The sequence below is a fragment of the Schistocerca piceifrons genome, chromosome 10 (genome assembly GCF_021461385.2).
Source record: "Schistocerca piceifrons isolate TAMUIC-IGC-003096 chromosome 10, iqSchPice1.1, whole genome shotgun sequence".
Taxonomy (NCBI): domain Eukaryota; kingdom Metazoa; phylum Arthropoda; class Insecta; order Orthoptera; family Acrididae; genus Schistocerca; species Schistocerca piceifrons.
This window is the reverse complement of record NC_060147.1, coordinates 90,901,512-90,919,200: the sequence shown is the minus strand read 5'-3', so window position 1 is coordinate 90,919,200 and position 17,689 is coordinate 90,901,512. Positions and strand designations below refer to the sequence as shown.

At 39.9% G+C, this 17,689-nt stretch overlaps 1 protein-coding gene across 2 annotated transcripts in view; it reads right to left on the bottom strand.

Annotated features, from left to right (window-relative positions):
- The window catches only part of LOC124718643 (disintegrin and metalloproteinase domain-containing protein 10), a 543,247-nt gene that overhangs the window by 37,198 nt on the left and 488,360 nt on the right, over positions 1–17,689 (bottom strand). For both annotated transcript variants that reach the window (XM_047244269.1, XM_047244270.1), the window contains exons 3-7: positions 17,385–17,576; positions 7,631–7,935; positions 4,765–4,911; positions 4,284–4,479; positions 2,245–2,429 (exon numbers count right to left, since the gene is read on the bottom strand). In XM_047244269.1, coding sequence (XP_047100225.1) covers positions 2,245–2,429; positions 4,284–4,479; positions 4,765–4,911; positions 7,631–7,935; positions 17,385–17,576 — 1,025 coding nt within the window. The remainder of the gene's footprint in view (positions 1–2,244; positions 2,430–4,283; positions 4,480–4,764; positions 4,912–7,630; positions 7,936–17,384; positions 17,577–17,689) is intronic.

Below are 17,689 nucleotides of genomic sequence, written 5' to 3'. Positions count from 1 at the left end.
AGTATGGCATTGACTCCTTCAATAACCTGTTCTCTTAGCTCTGGTAGCATATGAAATTAACATTTAAACACTTTTTTTCTTCAGATATTCCCACGGAAGTAAGTCACAAAAACTCAAGTCTGGTGACTGTACAAGCCACTCCACATCACCTCTCAAAGACACCTGATGTGCTGTAAACATTTCTCGCAAAACAGACTCCTCCTCAAACTGTGGTTGCACATTTTCTAGTGTATTGGTGGACTTGCATTGGTCACGTGTATTTCTTCTCAGCGTGCTACTAGTTTCCTCCAACTGTGGAACCCACGTACAAATTGCGTTCACATTGGAAACAGCACTGTTTCACAAAATGTTGAACTGCCACCTAAAAGGTCTTTACATCATGATCACAGATCGGTTGTTTTCAAAATATGCATGCAAGGCAAAGTCCCAATGTGCTCCGGTCCAAACCACATTGGCTACTAAAGTGAAGCTACCGACAGAACGAAGGGAGACGATATGCAACTGTCTCCCCCACTGTCACCACTTAAGCAGTTATGCCTTGAAACTTCTTAGTCGGTTCGGCCACACTCTGTATGATGCCACTCATTTCAACATCATTATGTAAATGGATGAAGTCTCAAGGGATGAAGTCAATACTCGATATCAGTAGGTTTAATCGAAATTCTCATAAATAACACCTAGAGCTGACTATATAGCCTACAAATGAAAGTTAAAAACAGCCATTAAATTACGCCTCCTGTTGAGAGGGAAAAGTTAAAGACTTGTTTTCATTTCAAAGCTAAGGTTATTTCTGCCACTAAATGTTGCAAAGACAGCAATTGGCCAGCATCATATTATTCTCATTGTTCTAATCACATCATAGCTGTCTTAAGGTAGTGAAAGCTCCCTCACTGAACCATCCATTTCCAGCATGGTCATTCTCGTTAGTCTCTTCCCTGTCATCACAAGCATTTTGGTTGCCAATGACAATTGCAATGACGACATCATCCATTAACACAGGATCATTTAGTAATCGTGAAAGTGTTACGGAGATGATAGATAAACTCCAGTGGAAGACTCTGCAAGAGAAACGCTCAGTAGCTCAGTACGGGCTTTTGTTGCAGTTTCGAGAACATACCTTCACCGAGGAGTCAAGCAGTATATTGCTCCCTCCTACGCATATCTCACGAAGAGACCATGAGGATAAAATCAGAGATATTAGGGCCCACACAGAGGCATACCGACAATCTTTCTTTCCATGAACAATACGAGACTGGAATACAAGGGAGAACCGATAGAGGTACTCAAAGTACCCTCTGCCACACACCGTCAGGTGGCTTGCGGAGTATGGGTCTAGATGTAGATGTAGATGTAGAACACTTGATTGTCAGTAACATCAATCTCACGTCTGAGCCTGTCTTGAGTATTTTCCCCACATTCTTCAAACCCCAAAGATTCCCTAATCAGCCAAGATAGTTCAGATACAAACTGGCTACTTGGTTGCACTGAAAGAGGAAGCTTATTCTATTCCTTGTGCTGTGTCTAAATCCTGGTATTCTGCCACATCCATCATTTTTCTGTGCAGGCTGCCTGCTTCACTGTCAGGTACATCTGCAAATTTTGTAACAGCATCAGTATTCTTTTCAGTTCCTCACCCTCTGCATTTCCAACTCCATATTCTGAGCATATTACGTTCCACTAGCACCAACCTTTGACTAGTTTATTATTTTAGGTTTATTGGAAACACCAAGAACAAAATGTTTACATTTAGTTGCCACTAAAAAGGGCACAACAGCAGCACAATATGTCACAAGACACGGCTCAGCCATAGACACAGGACAACAGCAATGGCAGGTGGAAGGAAGGGGGAACGGCCCAATTGCCCATCTCAGCACCAGTGGATCTTCTACATAATGCATGGCAAGTGTAAATTTGAATTTCCTGTATGGTATGCTTTTGGCAAACTGATGTTTCAGTTGGTCTGTATTTGGATAATCATGCCTCTTTATAGTATTTTATTCTGTCTTGTGTTTTAGATAATTTATTAGTCACACAGATTTCCTTCTTGTGTTACAACAGCACGAAAGAATGTTAGGAAAATCCTGATCAAACTTGTACGACTCTGTTAGTGGACAGTGTTGACTCACTTAAAAGCAGTTTCTAATAATTGGCACTCAACATCCCAGAAACAAACAAGACTCTCTCGAATGCACTACACTGCCTTTTAAAAAACACAACAACAACAACAACTCTCCTAGCACTTACCGGCGAACCAAAGTTGTGGCCAATTTCGTGAGCGAGTGTGAGCTGTGAAACCTTTGGCGGGACACGGCTGTTGTAGTTGACGAACGTGATGATTCCAGTGTTGAGGCTACGCTTCGTCGAGTGGTACAGCCCACCAATCGTCTCTGTGTACGTTTTGAACTTCTCACATATCCCACCAGATGCACCTGTAATTGAAAAAAAGTTAAAAATCTCTGAACTAACTACTGAGATAAATATTATGCAAAACAAATTTTGTCAATAAAATCTGGCAGAGCAATGCCAATATTAAAATAAATTTGCTTTCTGACACTTAACGATGTCACACATCTCAAAATCTAAAAAGCCGAAATATGATGTGTGTGACGAAAAGTAATGAGACTCATAACATGTGAGCAATATGGCAACAGTGTGTTGTTCTACTTGCGCAAAGCGCGATGTTCATCCCATCCAGATGCTCAGTCCAAGTTTCAGCTCCATGTAGCCATCACACTATTTTTGAGAGCACCATCAGTAAAGTGTGTGTTAAGGGAATGGAACAGCAGAACTTAAAGTAATGTTACGCCATCCAGTTTTACGTTGGACTTCAGGAATCTGCGAGTCTGACCTTTCAAAAGCTGTAACAGGCTTTTCAAAAGCTGTAACAGGCTTTTGGTAAAGATTCCTCATCGAGAGCACAAGTTTTTCATGGGTACAAATCATTTCTCGAAGGCTGAGAATAAGTTGAAGATGAACCTCACCTGGGGAGACCTCCAACTTCAAATACCAATGAAAACATCGAACATATGGCTGCTCTTGTGGGATCAGAACAACATTAAACAAAAAGGATGATGGCTGACCTGTTGAACACTTTCATCTTACAGCAAATTTTGAGTGAAGTTTTGCACATGTGAGAAGTTTGTGCCAAAATGGTGACAAAAACCTCACAACTGAGCAGAAGGACAATCGAAGAAACGTGTGTTGCTCTTCCTGAGAGGGTTGCCAATGACCGTGAATGGTTCAGTCATGTCATTTCAGTAAGGGATCCTGGATTTTTGAGTACGATCCCGAGACAAAGCGACAAAGTGAGGAGTGGCACACTGAGAGATCTCCTCAGACAATAGAAAAAGTTAGAATGGGCAAGTCAAAGATCAAATCAATGCTGATTTGCTTTTTAACAGTAATGGTATCAAGCATACAGAATTTGTTCCTCCAGACCAAACTGTCAACGAAGCTTTTAACAAAGATGTCCTTGAAAGGGTCAGGAAAACAAGTGAGACCAGATACTGGAATGGCAGACAAGTGGATGCTGTATCATGGTAACACCCCATCTCAAACGACCAGTTCCATCACGGTATTTTTGACCTCAAAATGCATTCCCGATGTTCCACGGTTCCCTCCTACTCATCTGATCTGAGTCCTTGTGACTACTTTCTTATCCCAAAATTGAAAAATGTCTTTCTGGGACACTAGAGAACATTCAGAAGATTGTGACTGGCATGTTAAAGGTTCTAGCAGTTAAAGCCTTTCAGTGCTGCTACCTAGACTGGATACAATGGCTATACTGGGGTATAGCTGGCAAGGGAGCTACATTGGGGGGGACAATCATGTCACTGGAAAAAAATAAAAACTACGATAAAATAATCAGTCTCATTACATTTCTCACACACCTTGTACTGGCAGTGAACAGAATTTATTCATAAAACACATATTTCACACTGTCTCCATGTGTCGTCACATGAGCATTATTGATTTGCATTTTTCATAAATGATCCTACTTAATGTGCAGTATGAATCCATTAACCTCCTTCATACTATGATACACTAGGAAGGTCACACTTGGCAGTTTTATTAAGACATTTCAAAATCACATCAAGTAACTGACTGTTTATGCTCACTGCTGTGTCGTATGGGCACCAATGATTAGAAAAGTGTATTTGTAGAAGTAGTCATATCACACACTTGCACACAAAGAGAAAGTTTCTTGGCATGCTCATTTTCTCCAAGCACAGTTGCACAAGATGACAGTTACAATACTTCCACAAATATCAGCAGATGCTCACCAGATGCAGAGGCAACCCAAGCAAGCCCCAGCGTACCCCCGGTGAAGTCGCGATACGTGAACACGTATGCCAGACAGAAGTCCTCGTGGTTGCCCAGAGAGTGCAGATTCAGGAAGTTGCTGACGTCAATGTTTTCCATACAGAACTGGTTCGGGTCACCTCTCCATCCGGGCTGACACGGAGCATCATCGTCTATCTGTTGACACAATCACACAGAAGATTATATTCTGGAGAACTGCCACTCAAATTAATCATTGTGCAATTTTGCTGGACCACCTTCCACTATACACTCGAGTTCGACTAGGTCAACAATCTACAAATTCTGGCAGAATTTCTCCCATCAAAAATTTACATTTTATTTCATTCTCTCCAACTAATTCAAAATTAGTTGGATGAATTGATGAGAAATTTCTCCATAATTTTTCTGGCGATATGCTAATTCAAATTTTTCAGGAGAATGCGTAAGAGAGTATTCACAAACCTTTATCCTCTGAACTTCAAACTTGATGTTCCGGTGCTCAACATTGCCGTCAAACTTAGTATCCCTGTAAATATAGTTGACAGCCGTAACGTGGTGTGCAATGAGGGACAAAATCTCCTCCCTCGTCTTTTCCGCATCACCGTTTACCTGCAAACCAAACAATTCGAATACCTCAGAAATTTGTATGAGACTGAGATTCAATTACAAGAGATACTTTGGAGAAGTCACATATTCATGTACTGCACGCAAAAACAGGTGAAGAAATCTGAAGAAGGATAAACTGTTTACTACATCTACATACAAAGTCCATCAGCCATCACAGAGTGTACAGCAAACAGGAGCTCATACCGACACTTGTCATTACATTTTCTGTTCCTCTCACAAATGGTCCAAGGGAAAAATGAATATCTATGTACTTCTAAACACACTCTTATCCTGTCTTTGAGGTACTTACATCTACTACATCTACATCTACATCCATACTCCGCAAGCCACCTGATGGTGTGTTGCGAGGGTACTTTGAGTACCTGTATCGGTTCTCCCTTACGTGAGCTGTGTGTTGGTGACAAAGGATCATTCTGCAGTCTGCTGGAATTTGTAGTACTTTGAACTCTCAACAGTGCTTCATGAAATGAACACAATCTTCGTTCTGGGAATTCCCATTTGAGATCAAGTAGCATTTCCGTGATACGTATGTGCTGATGAAACCTATTGGTAGCAAATCTAGCGGCACGCCTCTGAATTGTTTTGATTTCTTACTTTAACCTGGCCTGGTGGGGACCCCAAACGCTCAAGCAGTACTGAAGAATGCACCATATAAGTGTCCTGTGGACCATATCAGTGTTCTGTATACAATTTGCTTTATAGACGAGCTACATCTCCTTAGAGTTGTCACAATAAACCAAAGTCAACAATTTGCCTTTCCTACAACTAACTTTATTCACTCATTCCATTTCTTGCCACCTTGTATGTCCCGCCTAGATGTTAAATCAATGTGCATGTGTCAGACAGCACACCGCTAATACTGCAGTCAAAAATTACAGGGTTGTTTTTCCTACTTATTTGCATTCAAGCAGGCAATTCTGCTTCATATCCAGAAAGGTGACATGACGAATTCCCCTTATGCTGCCACGAGTGATGTGCAAAATAATGCTCCGCTTATATTTTGAATCCTTCTGTCAGTACCTGAGATCTCTTCAGATAAGAGCATTGTCCATGTAATATTAAGTTCCACTGTAGAGTTTTTGCATGATACACAGTTTTATTCTACCTTCAAGGTTCATTATTATATGAGAGGGGCCTCCGAATTTATATTACCAATTGAGGTGGTGACAAGGAAAAATATATGAGTCAAAAAAGAATTACTTTTTTTTTCCAAAGATTGAATTGTGGAAGACTTGGCACTGAGATGCTAACACACTTAATGAATGTAGCCCAAAGCATGGATACCCTGATGGTACTTGCTACCAAAAGCAGTAGTCATCTGATGAAACTAATGCGATTTTTTTCTGATTGTTCTGGTTGTGCTGACAATATGTTGGAAATGTGTAATACATTTGCTACATTTATCTTCATTTCAAAGATACTGTAATTATGTATTTACTTGCTATAAACCATTTTAATGTATTTCCTTTAAGCCTATTCTACGAGCAGGTAGCTGTAAGGGTTCACCAAAAATGTAAGATAAAAAAAGCCAAAAAAGCAGCAACATGATGTCTTACCTGTATGTAGAGTTACCTAAAAATGGAGAAACTGTAAAACTGAGCTGCACTTGCTACATTTGCAGCCCCCTTCTTGCAAGCTCCATGAACGTGTGACATATGAGAGGCATTCAGTAACTAATGCAAACACACTTTCTTTACTGAAAGCAGATTGGTTTTATTCAGGATTCCAATACACTTTATTATTCCCCACTCTTCCAGCTACAAAAACCTATTTTTCAATCTCATCTCCGTTCAATGTGACAGCCTTACATCACCTTACTGGGAGGGCCTTTATGCCCGCATGGTACCACTCTACTGGTCGATGTCGGAGCCAACATCTTGTTGCAACAAGAACCTTCCCATCATCCATGTACTGCTTCCTACGGAGTGCATCCTTCACTGGGCCAAACAGATGGAAGTCAGAAGGTGCAAGATCTGGACTGTAGGGTGGATGTGGAATAACAGTCCAATGAAGTTGTGTGAAGTACTCTCGGGAAAGCGGACTTGTGAGAGGCCCGGCATTCTCACGGAACACACATTTGTCATGTTTCATCGCCTGTGACGCAAGTGACAATGTTTGACAAAAAACTGTTACGACCAGCCTCATAATGCACAAGCAGTTATGTGCAGATGGTTGTCCTCGACTGTGGGCAGTCAATGAGTGTGTCTACGTGTCCCAACATTGAAGGAGTCACAGCTGTGTACCAGCACATGGGACACTGGAGGGCTATGCCCTCCCTTGTTGCGATGACGACAGACACCTTGCCGAACAATTTGCCATGCTTTTGTGGACTGTCAGGTCTCTGTAGGCAATCTGCAAGTAGCTATAAACATCTGCAGTGCTCTGGTTTCCTGCCAAAAGAAGTTCACCAACAGATCTCTGCCTGTAACACACCTCCATTACAGACACTATTTTGAAGGTTAAGTATAGCATCACAACCTATCAGAACTTCAATGAGCTATATCAGATAATGCACGATATTCCAGAATGTCTCACAATAAATTCCCAATTTTTCAATGGAAACTGGTAAAAAAATAAAAAAAAGGGAATACTTATTGAACCCCCCCCCCCCCCGCCGTACCTGGTGAGCAGCTCTTCCCAGTGCTACAATCAGAGGACTAGAGAAAGCCACCAGCACGAGGACGACTCAGTCAGCACTCACCGTCTCTGAGATGTGCCTCCAGATGAGGGGGTCAGTCTGTATGAAGAGCGAGCACGTGTTGCGGTTGTCCTCCTTTGGCCGGGTCGCCCTCTTGGTTCTGCCGCCGCGTCCGCTGCCCTCGTTGGCCTCGCGGCTGTACTTCTGGTAGGCATCTGCCCCCTGCTCTTCCCAGCTGCTCCGCGTCTGCCCCCTCGGTGGTGGGGGCGGAGGGGGTGGCGGCTCGGGCTCCTCTTCGTCCGCCGAGTTCTGGACACGGTCCATCCACTGGACCACATCGTCCGTGATGCCGCAGCCTCCGACGTGACCTACAACACGATATACCTCAGCTTGTAACAAAAATAAATATGCTGACGATTGGGCCCTTGCTACAAGATGTAGCACAATTGAAGCATCTGAGGACATCCTAACGAAAGACCTGAAGATAATGGGTGAATATTTCCGTAAGTGGAGACTTCAACCAAATGCTTCCAAAACAGAGGTTAGTTGCTTCCATCTCAACAACAAATTCGGCAGAAAGGAACTCAACATTCGATTTGAAAACACGATTCTCAGGCACAATAAAACTCCGAAGTACTTGGGCATGACGCTGGACAGAGCACTATCTTTTAAAGAGCACCTAACAAAGACTGCTGAAAAGTTAAAGCCAAGAAACAACATTATTCAAAAACTCTGTGGTAATACTTGGGGAGCAGCAGCCTCCACTCTCCGCACCTCTGCTTTAGTATTCTCGGCTGCTGAATACTGTGCTCCGATTTGGCTAAACAGCCGACAAGTAAAAAAGGTGGATGTCCAGCTGCATAACACTCTAAGGATGATTATGGAGTAAATAAAAACCCACTCCAACGCAATGGCTCCCAATATTAAGCCACATCCCGCCGCCACACCTGCGATGTACTGACACCCTTGTACATGAATACAAAAACATTGTGGGAAATCGAAGCCTGCCAATCCGCCAAGACATTGAGGCTGCAAACATTAATAGGCTTTGATCTAGGAACCTGCCAACAAGAACAGCAAGGACATGTGTACAAGAAGGTTTCAGCATCACAAACACACGGTCTGAAAAATGGAACGCAGGGCAAAATCATAACATGCCTTGCATCACACAAAAGCCACCTGGTTTTGACCTACCACACAAAACGTGGTCCACTCTGAATAGGATTCGAACTCGTCATGGCAGATGTGCTTACTCCCTGTATAAATGGGGTAAAATACCATCCCCTCGGTGTGACTGCGGAGAAAATCAAACCATCAGTCACATTGTTGAAGAATGTTCCAGAAGAGCCTATGATGGGAGCCCCGATGACTTCCAGCTCGCAACTCTAGATTATATTAATAGACTTGATGTTTGTTTGTAATCATTAAACTTTGTAATATTATTGATGTTTGTTTGTAATTATTAGCGTTTGTTACATTAGTGATTTGGCTGTTTCTTTCTTATGTGTCTGTATTGCAATACCATTAATAATAATATTAATAATCAGAAAATTTGGTTAAGTTTTACAAGAGTAAACTAGAAATTTTAAAGATTCTCATTTTCAACTTATAGCTGTACAAGCTCTTATTCTGCTGATACAACTTTGGCATTGCATAACTATCCACCATAAATATTTAATGCTGTGTCATGGCACAAATGTAAATTGTAAGTAATAGTGGCCTAGGAGGGCTGTATTCCATTTTATACCTGTGGAAACGACTGTCACACTAGTATTTGAATCTGCATGTTTAGATGTTATGTTACTTGTGTCAGGGGGGTACCCTTCCAAGGGTACAATGCCTTATGATATGGCTAAGTCATTTTCCTGCAGTACCCTTCCTTCCAGGAGTGCCTGTCACCTGGACAGCTCAGTCGGTAAGAGCATTTTTCATGAAAGGCAAAGCTTCTGGTTTTGAGTACCAGACCAGCACACTGTTTTTATCTGTCAGGAAGTTTAAAAACAGCGCACACAACATGACCGAACTGAATGATGATTCTGGTATTCATCCACTGTTGACCATTTCACACTACTTCAGTTGTGGTAAATTTCTGCAATTTCAACTTTCATGCATTCAAAAATTTGACATCTCAGTTTTAGAGGGGGACTTTGTACCACACAGTTATAATTTCAGACATCACAGAATGTAAAACAACAACTTGTTTTGAATAGCAACAAGACAACACCGAGGTAAGACATCAAGGACATCATCTGATCTAGGATAGAAAACAGAAGCCAGAAGCCTAATACTTATCTGTGCAGGGAGACAGCACAATAGCTTTTGTTTCCTTGCTGGACTAACCCCCCCCCCCCCCTCCTCCCCTCTCTGCACCATGTATAAATGGGGTAAAATACCATCCCCTCGGTGTGACTGCGGACAAAATCAAACCATCAGTCACATTGTTGAAGAATGTTCCACAAGAGCCTATGATGGGAGTCCCGATGACTTCCAGCTCGCAACTCTAGATTCTGTTTGATGGCATATTCTCCTTTTAGTGCATACCAGAAAACCACTCTAAATAGAGGCTATGTGGATGGTGAGAAATAGTAGACTGTGCAGGATTCCTTAGCCTCAATTTACACTATTTTTTCTGGTCTTATTCCTGTTTTATTGTCTTGTTTCATCACCCTTTTTAATTTAATTTGATTTATTCTTTTGTCCCTTTCTACTTTTTTCTCACCTAAAATTGTCCTTTTTTAGGTTACACTGACCTCCAAGTTGACTAGTACATGACTCCCCTCCTACTTGTAAGGTCGCACAGCTTTCCAATTTCATCTAGCATCAACAATCAATATTTCTCTCACACTATACGAGAAGTTCCTCCCACCCCAGGCTCCTGTGGGATTTTGCCCATGTCCTTCTGCCATGCCACCCTCTTTTACTATAACACTTCCCTCTCTCTGGGAGAAGGCACCTTCTGCTCCTGAAAGCTAACAGAATGTCATACCTTCCTGTGCTGCCTTTGAAGATACATAGAATGCATCTTAGGCTCAGGAGATCACAAGACTGTCTGACTATCAGTATATGTTACTTCATTTAGCCTTACATAAGGTGTACATGTAGCCTTAAGCTACAGATGCTAACTGAAGGCTGCCCTACAAGGTCATACAATGATGAACCAGGAGACTTCCTGCTGGCAATTCCAAAGCCCCTAGATCATGTATATCCTCTAGATGTTTGCTTATAAGATTTTAAATTCTGTATACTATTCTCTATACTTTACACATTTTTGTTTTCGATGTAGCAAGAAGCTATATGATAAATAATTAAATAGATAAATGAAATGCTGCTTCTAGAATCGGAATAAATTACTGTTTAATACTTGAACATAATTTTTCACAACACTGACGAAATTATGTCAGATTAGTATTTTGTGTAACTGGTCCCCTACAGCTGTAAGATACTTGATGAACTTCACTGTAAATACAATAGCTGCACTTGTTTTATATTTCTCAGCAAACCATTTTGGTCATTACCAGACCATATTCAGGATATATAAAACATGATCAGTTGAGTTTTGTATTATACATGGTTGATTCTTTTATAGATAGTATTACAACAAGTTCATTTGGATAGTTACTACTATCTAACAAAGGAATAATTACTGTAAAGGCTAACTTCTGTGACCATTTATCAAGTTTTAAAGTATTATGACATCCTGAATATGTTGTTGGTCAGAATATACTGACAGTCAAAATCTCTGGGATATCTAGTGCCTGTATGTAACATAAGGTCTTTCAGCAGAGGTAGCAGTAAACATGATATTTTGGTTGTTCCAAGTGTGTTGTCACTTTAAACTGGTAGGCATAAGTATCCGATTACTTATTTCATAACTTATATCGAAATGGAGCATTTCAAGATTCTGATTAATTACTGCTATCACCCAAAAATCCATAGCAATACCAGTATAATTTTATGAGCAACTTGGGATTGACAGAACAACGATATAAAAATTGTGAAATTATTTTTCCATCCATATTTATACTTAAAACTTTAAAACCATCATGTCTATATCCCTGTCCATTTGAACATGCTAATCTCCAAAACTACAAGACAAATTTTCAAGGGTTATTCATAGGCAACATAAGTGTAGCTTGGGGTGATGTACAAGCTTCATTGCATGAAAATAAGGGGAAAAAATCAAGGTTTTTAAATTTTATCTAAACTCATTCAATCCGCTTAGTATTTTGGATGTTTAATTATCACAATGTAGTACACCACAGAACCGATAGACAGCACTTAAGTTCTGTGGTACATTAAAGAGCCAATACATGGAACTATTAGCTTTTTTTTAATGCAGTGACAGTTGTATTTCCAGAAGGTGACATCAAGGACAGAATGAAGTGGCAAAATCTTATCTTAACAAACTAACAGCAAATTTACTTGGCTATGATCAGATTCACAGATTTCACTTTGTGCACCAGAATACTGCTTTTTTTGTTGTGTTTTACTTATATTCCATGCTAGGAAAAACAAATTTAATAAGTTTGCTTTGTGGTTTGTGTGCCTACACATTAGATTTTGATTTTATTTTGTTTACATATAAAAATGCCTGAAAATGATCAAATCTTCCTGAATACACCAGAATGGCTAAAGGACTGAGGACTATGAAATCTCAAGAGTCCAATGAAAATGGAGAGATGAGACTTGCTGCTCCTCGGGAACATCAGGCTTTAACTCGCTCTTTGGAAACTGCTTCCAAAAGCAAGGAGCGATGTAACTCTAATCGAGAACATCGTGCAATATCTTGCTTCTCAGAACCCTTAACTCACAGAGGCTTAAGTTACTTCTCTCCAACATAACATCATAGAAGGAAAAATTCTGACAAAAAGCGGCACAGGTGAGAGAGTGTCGATACCCTGAATCCCACTTATTCCTAACAGTTTTCCATTTCGTTTAAAACATGTACAATTCACTGTGAGCTCATGTTATCCACTGACGATAAGCAACACATAAGGTAAGACGCTGCATGATTCGGGTGTGGATCTTAGTGTCAGTTTGCTTTTCATATGGCCCACTCTGTGTAGCTCAATGCCACATTAGTGAAGCAAACAAGCTCTTCATTCATGTAACCTATTCTACTACTTCAAATGTTGTACACAAAAAAGCTTTAAAAATCAAAAATAAATTCCTTGAGTACAAAGACGGGCAGAATCACAAATAAATATCTGGTCACTGCCAAGATTCTCAACTAGTTATAAACATTTTCAGCTCAGTGGTCACTTTCATAAGAAAATTTCATTTTTCTCAGTAGAAAAAAACCAGCTGTCTTATTAGGCCTCAGAAAATGTTAGGATAAAATTTTCTCTTTACATCGTATGTTCTCAGTGATCTTAGTAATTTTGTTAGGGACTTATGAAGAGAAGATCTGGAAGGTTGTAACATCTCACCGGTTAGTGAGTAGTTAAAAATGGTTTAAATACCTGTGAATATCTTGTCTTTGGTGTCCCTCGATGACTGCATACGTGAGCTAAAATATGCTTGTTCAGTAAATACAGGCTACCATAATGGATTTCACTACAATGATGTAGGCCACAACTGAAGTAAAGTAAGCACGTAGATTTATTCACTTCAAAACCCGTATCTTAGGAGCTCATGATCAATCTTCGATGTAATAACCCTCGTCGTTACTACTACAGCTAACCAATGGTAGCACATACTACACTGGTGATATTAAATAGTTCAGATGCAGTAATTTGATAGAAATGCATGTGTGAGGTCCATTGCATTGTTCAACGGTAATACTCAACAAAGTACGAATATAAAGTATCATTCTGCCTTTTTCATTATTAAATCAAACTGTTTAACACTCCGAAATAATCCATCACTAGACTGTACTAATATACTGTTTTCGACAATGTCCAACACAAGAGCTGCTTTATTGTAAATCCAAACCTGAATCATGCACCAACAACTTATCTCAACTGTACTCACAGATGTGTCCTCTAGTGGGTCCAACACTCATCTGCCCTAACAATACTCGAGGCACTACTGGTTATAATAATGCAAAACATAATTTATAATATGAAATAGTTTCACATCATTATCAAACACTCTATAATATTCCCTACTTTGCTAGAACAAGTCTAAGACATTTTCTAAACGCACAAAAAAAACACGTTAATATTGAAATTGCAGAAATAAGCATTCTAACAATGCTAAACGATCAATTATCTATATTTTGTTAGTTAGGGAAATATATTATTCTTTTATCGAAACATTTTCCATATATTTATTTCCTGAATCTGATTTTGATTGTTTATGGTACAAAGGGTATTGTAACTACAATTGTTTGGTATTGGTATCACTCTTCTAAAAGCCTTTTTCCTATTACCGAAAAGTAATTTAATTTAATTATAACTGGAGATAAAAGAGTATTGATCAAGTAATACGTGATGCAGGGGTGGTAACCATAAGACTGGAATGTTACAAGGTGATTGAAGTGAATGGTTTAAGACCGTGGTTACAGCAGCCCTGCATCAAGGATGGAACTCAGTCAAACATTGGTGCAGATAAAACAAATTAAGTTTTAAACCATGTGAGAGAGAAAATATTTTTGGAAAACCCTACCATAAATGCCACATAAAGAACTGTTACAGCATTGAAACAACGAACAAGGCTGCTAGCACAGAAACAGGCCATTTCACAGTACTGGCCGATCTCACAGTTACCCAAGAGGAAGTAATATAAATGTTCCACACGGCTCCAGCAGCACTTCATTTTACGCAACCGAAATTTCCCCAAAAGTGAACTGCCACACTGCCGTGGAGAGTAATATGCAGAACAAACAGCCTTCTACAGCTCCTTTTCTCTTCTTTCTGCGTTGCACGGCAGATTACAAAAACAAGGACTAGAGATGGCCAGCTGGGTGAAGGTAACAAGCATGAATAGACAAGCTCTTCATCTGGCCAGCCATCTCATGCTCTGTATCTGGAGCATACAGCCACATTGTCTCAACTCTCTTGCAGTCTTCAAATACTTCAAATGTTAACAACACTGGAGGTACGCCATTTCACCTGTCTTTGCAAGGGATTTCAATATTGAAAATATGTCACTTTATTATCTACTACAGTGTTTATTACTCTCTGTCCACGAAACCCAGGGTTCCACAGAGATCATTCAAATGTGCCTTTTTTATGATATTCAATAAGGTAACTTAAAAACACAGAATTACAACTAACCCTATCTTCCACCTATAATTTGGATAGACAGTGGCAATGGTTTACCGACAGTCAATAATGCTGTATTCATCAGAGACCAGACAGCAGCCTCACAGATGGCAAAGTTGACTATTAGGGAATAACTGCAAGGGGCAAGATTGTAACAGGCCATTCAAATGATCAACATCGTCTGTCTCTCAGAGCATCTGTATCCAGAACAGTCCATATCACTCTTGTCATCTATCATCAGTACTTTCCAAATGAAGAGCAGACTGCATATTAAAATGTATTGTAGACTGAAACACTATTTATCATCAATACACGACCTTCAAACATCTAAGCAGAAGAGTGCAAACTAATACCCTATTCATTGGTGGAAGAAAAATTTAAATTAATGTCATTAACAGAATTCTGGCAAAGTTTAAAATACGAATATCTTTAATTGTTACAAAAGACTGTGCTGCTGCTTTTATCACTGGACAACTACACATATGTGCAGAGCAGGGTTCTCAGCTAACGTGGAAACATAAAATCAATACTCAATACAACTACACATATGTGCAGAGCAGGGTTCTCAGCTAACATGGCAACATAAAATCAATACTCGACAGACTTGATGCCAAATCTGTCATGATAGCTCAGTTTTCATCTACAATACTTAACAGTGAGTATATCCCCGAAAATAAGAACCAGTACCATCATATCATTAAACAGTAAATTTAAAAGTTCAGTTTATGTTATTTTAAATTCAAGTTATTTAAAGAAATCTGAGTACATTTTGAAATTACTTTTTGAAGCAAATAAATGTTGTCTGAAATAATCCTCATTTTTTTGGAGATAAGCAATTTACATAATGTTCCATTAAAACATACTACAGAAACAGACCAGTGGTTCCATTATGAAAGGGGACCTTAAAAAGGGTTCCACTTGTTGTCTTCTTCAGTCCCACGGATTCCTACTTGGCTTCCTGTAGCACTGCCGTAACACTTGCATTTAAGAAGTCTAGCAGCACACCTCTGAATTGCTTTAATGTTTTCCTTTAATCCAACCTGAAGGGGATCCCAGATACGTGAGCAGTACTCAGTTATGGCATAATCAGTACAACGTCTCAGGAACCATGGTCTCAAGTGCTATAATATGTACAGGAGCCACAAGCTTTGAAGGGGTAGGGGCAGATATGGAGAATCATCCAAGTGAAACAGGATCTTGAATGAAGAGGACTGGAATGGCACTAGGTTGAGATGGAAGATGTGCAACTGCGCAGGCAAAGGCAGAAGGATATCACGATAGTGGTGGTGACAATCACGATAGTGTCTGCGGCAATCATGATAGTGATGTTAATTATGGTGGTTGGTGGTGGTAATGATCATAGTGATAATCATTAGAATGATGATGATGGTTGTGGTGAACAGTGATAATGAGCATGCTAATTACTACCACGGTGATTATCATGGTAGTCATAGTCCAATACAACTTTGTGTGATAGATTTGCCACTTGTTTTGTATGACATATATTACTAATACAGAAAAAATAAACTGACCACAGCCAACACAAACACCCAAAATCTGAAGTACATAAATGAGGAGTTCATTCCAAAGAAATTACTTCCACTGGTGCATCAGACACTTTTTAATTATGGTCGATCATTCTGCTTTGTAATAGGGGGCACTTCACTTTCAGTTCTGCCTTTAGTCCAAGAATAAGACACCACAATCATTGTTTGTTCTACCTTGTGACAGGTCTAGGCATGGTACTTTTCCATTTCTCGTTGCCTTGCTGTATTCTGTTCACTTCCAGGTTACCTTTTTTCTTCTCCGCCACCCTTTAAGTTCTCCATCCCTTCAATTGTTTGCTGAGTAAACACAGCCTTCTGATAACATGGTTAAGCCATTCTTACTCCTTACAGTTTCTGTTCTCTCCAAACTCTCCTTGTTCCTCACTCTGTCTTCACTACTCACACCCTCTAGTTTCAACCACACCCATATTTCCAGTGGTGTCTGCCTTCTTTTGTTGTTTTTCATAATGTCCAGGTCTCTGGCCCACACAAATCTCTACTCCATACCTAGCATTTGGTCACCTATAATGTCCCATTAACAGCATTCCACAGTCAAACAACATTCAATCAACAGATACGAGCGCAAGCAGTGTACGTGGGAGTACCACACAGACTGTTTGAGACAGCATATAATCATCATATAAAAATGCAAGACCATTTTGGTAAGACAATGATGAGCTTTTCATAAAATTTACATTTCGTCTGAGGAGAAATCTGTGATTACTTGTTTTTCAATGTATCTATTGACTATCACAATGGCACATGATGGTCACTTTTGGTTTCAGAATACCATCTTCCAAGATGTAAATTGGATGGCAAATTAATGTTTCATTAACATAAGTGTTAATCATGCTGTTTCAAATCAAGATCCCTTATCTAAAAGTGTATGTTGTCCAAACAGAGAAAAACTTTTTGAAAATACAGACATGCTAGCATTTTTATATTTTTTTGTCCATTACATCAGTATCTGTTTACTGTTACTGCTATATGTATTTTCAATGCACAGGAGCACATGTAGGGCATTCAATCAATGCTGAGGTGAATGACAGGCACAAGACTCACCTGTGCGCTGGCTTTCGTAAGGGTCTTCGACATCTGCCTCGTGGTATATCACAGAGTGGATGGAGTCGTTGTGTCCCGACGGGAAGAAGTGGTGCGCCTTCTCGACGTAGAAGGCACCGTCTGAAGGCGAGTATATCTTGCCTTCAAACACTCCATCGATGACAGAGCCAAATACGTGGCTCTTGGGTTCACCTGAAACAAAATGGAAAGCGAATATTATATAGTCTACCTTCTGCATGCCATCCCAGCTGCACTGCACACAATTACACGCAGTTTACATTAAAAAAGGTCATAACTTCATTACT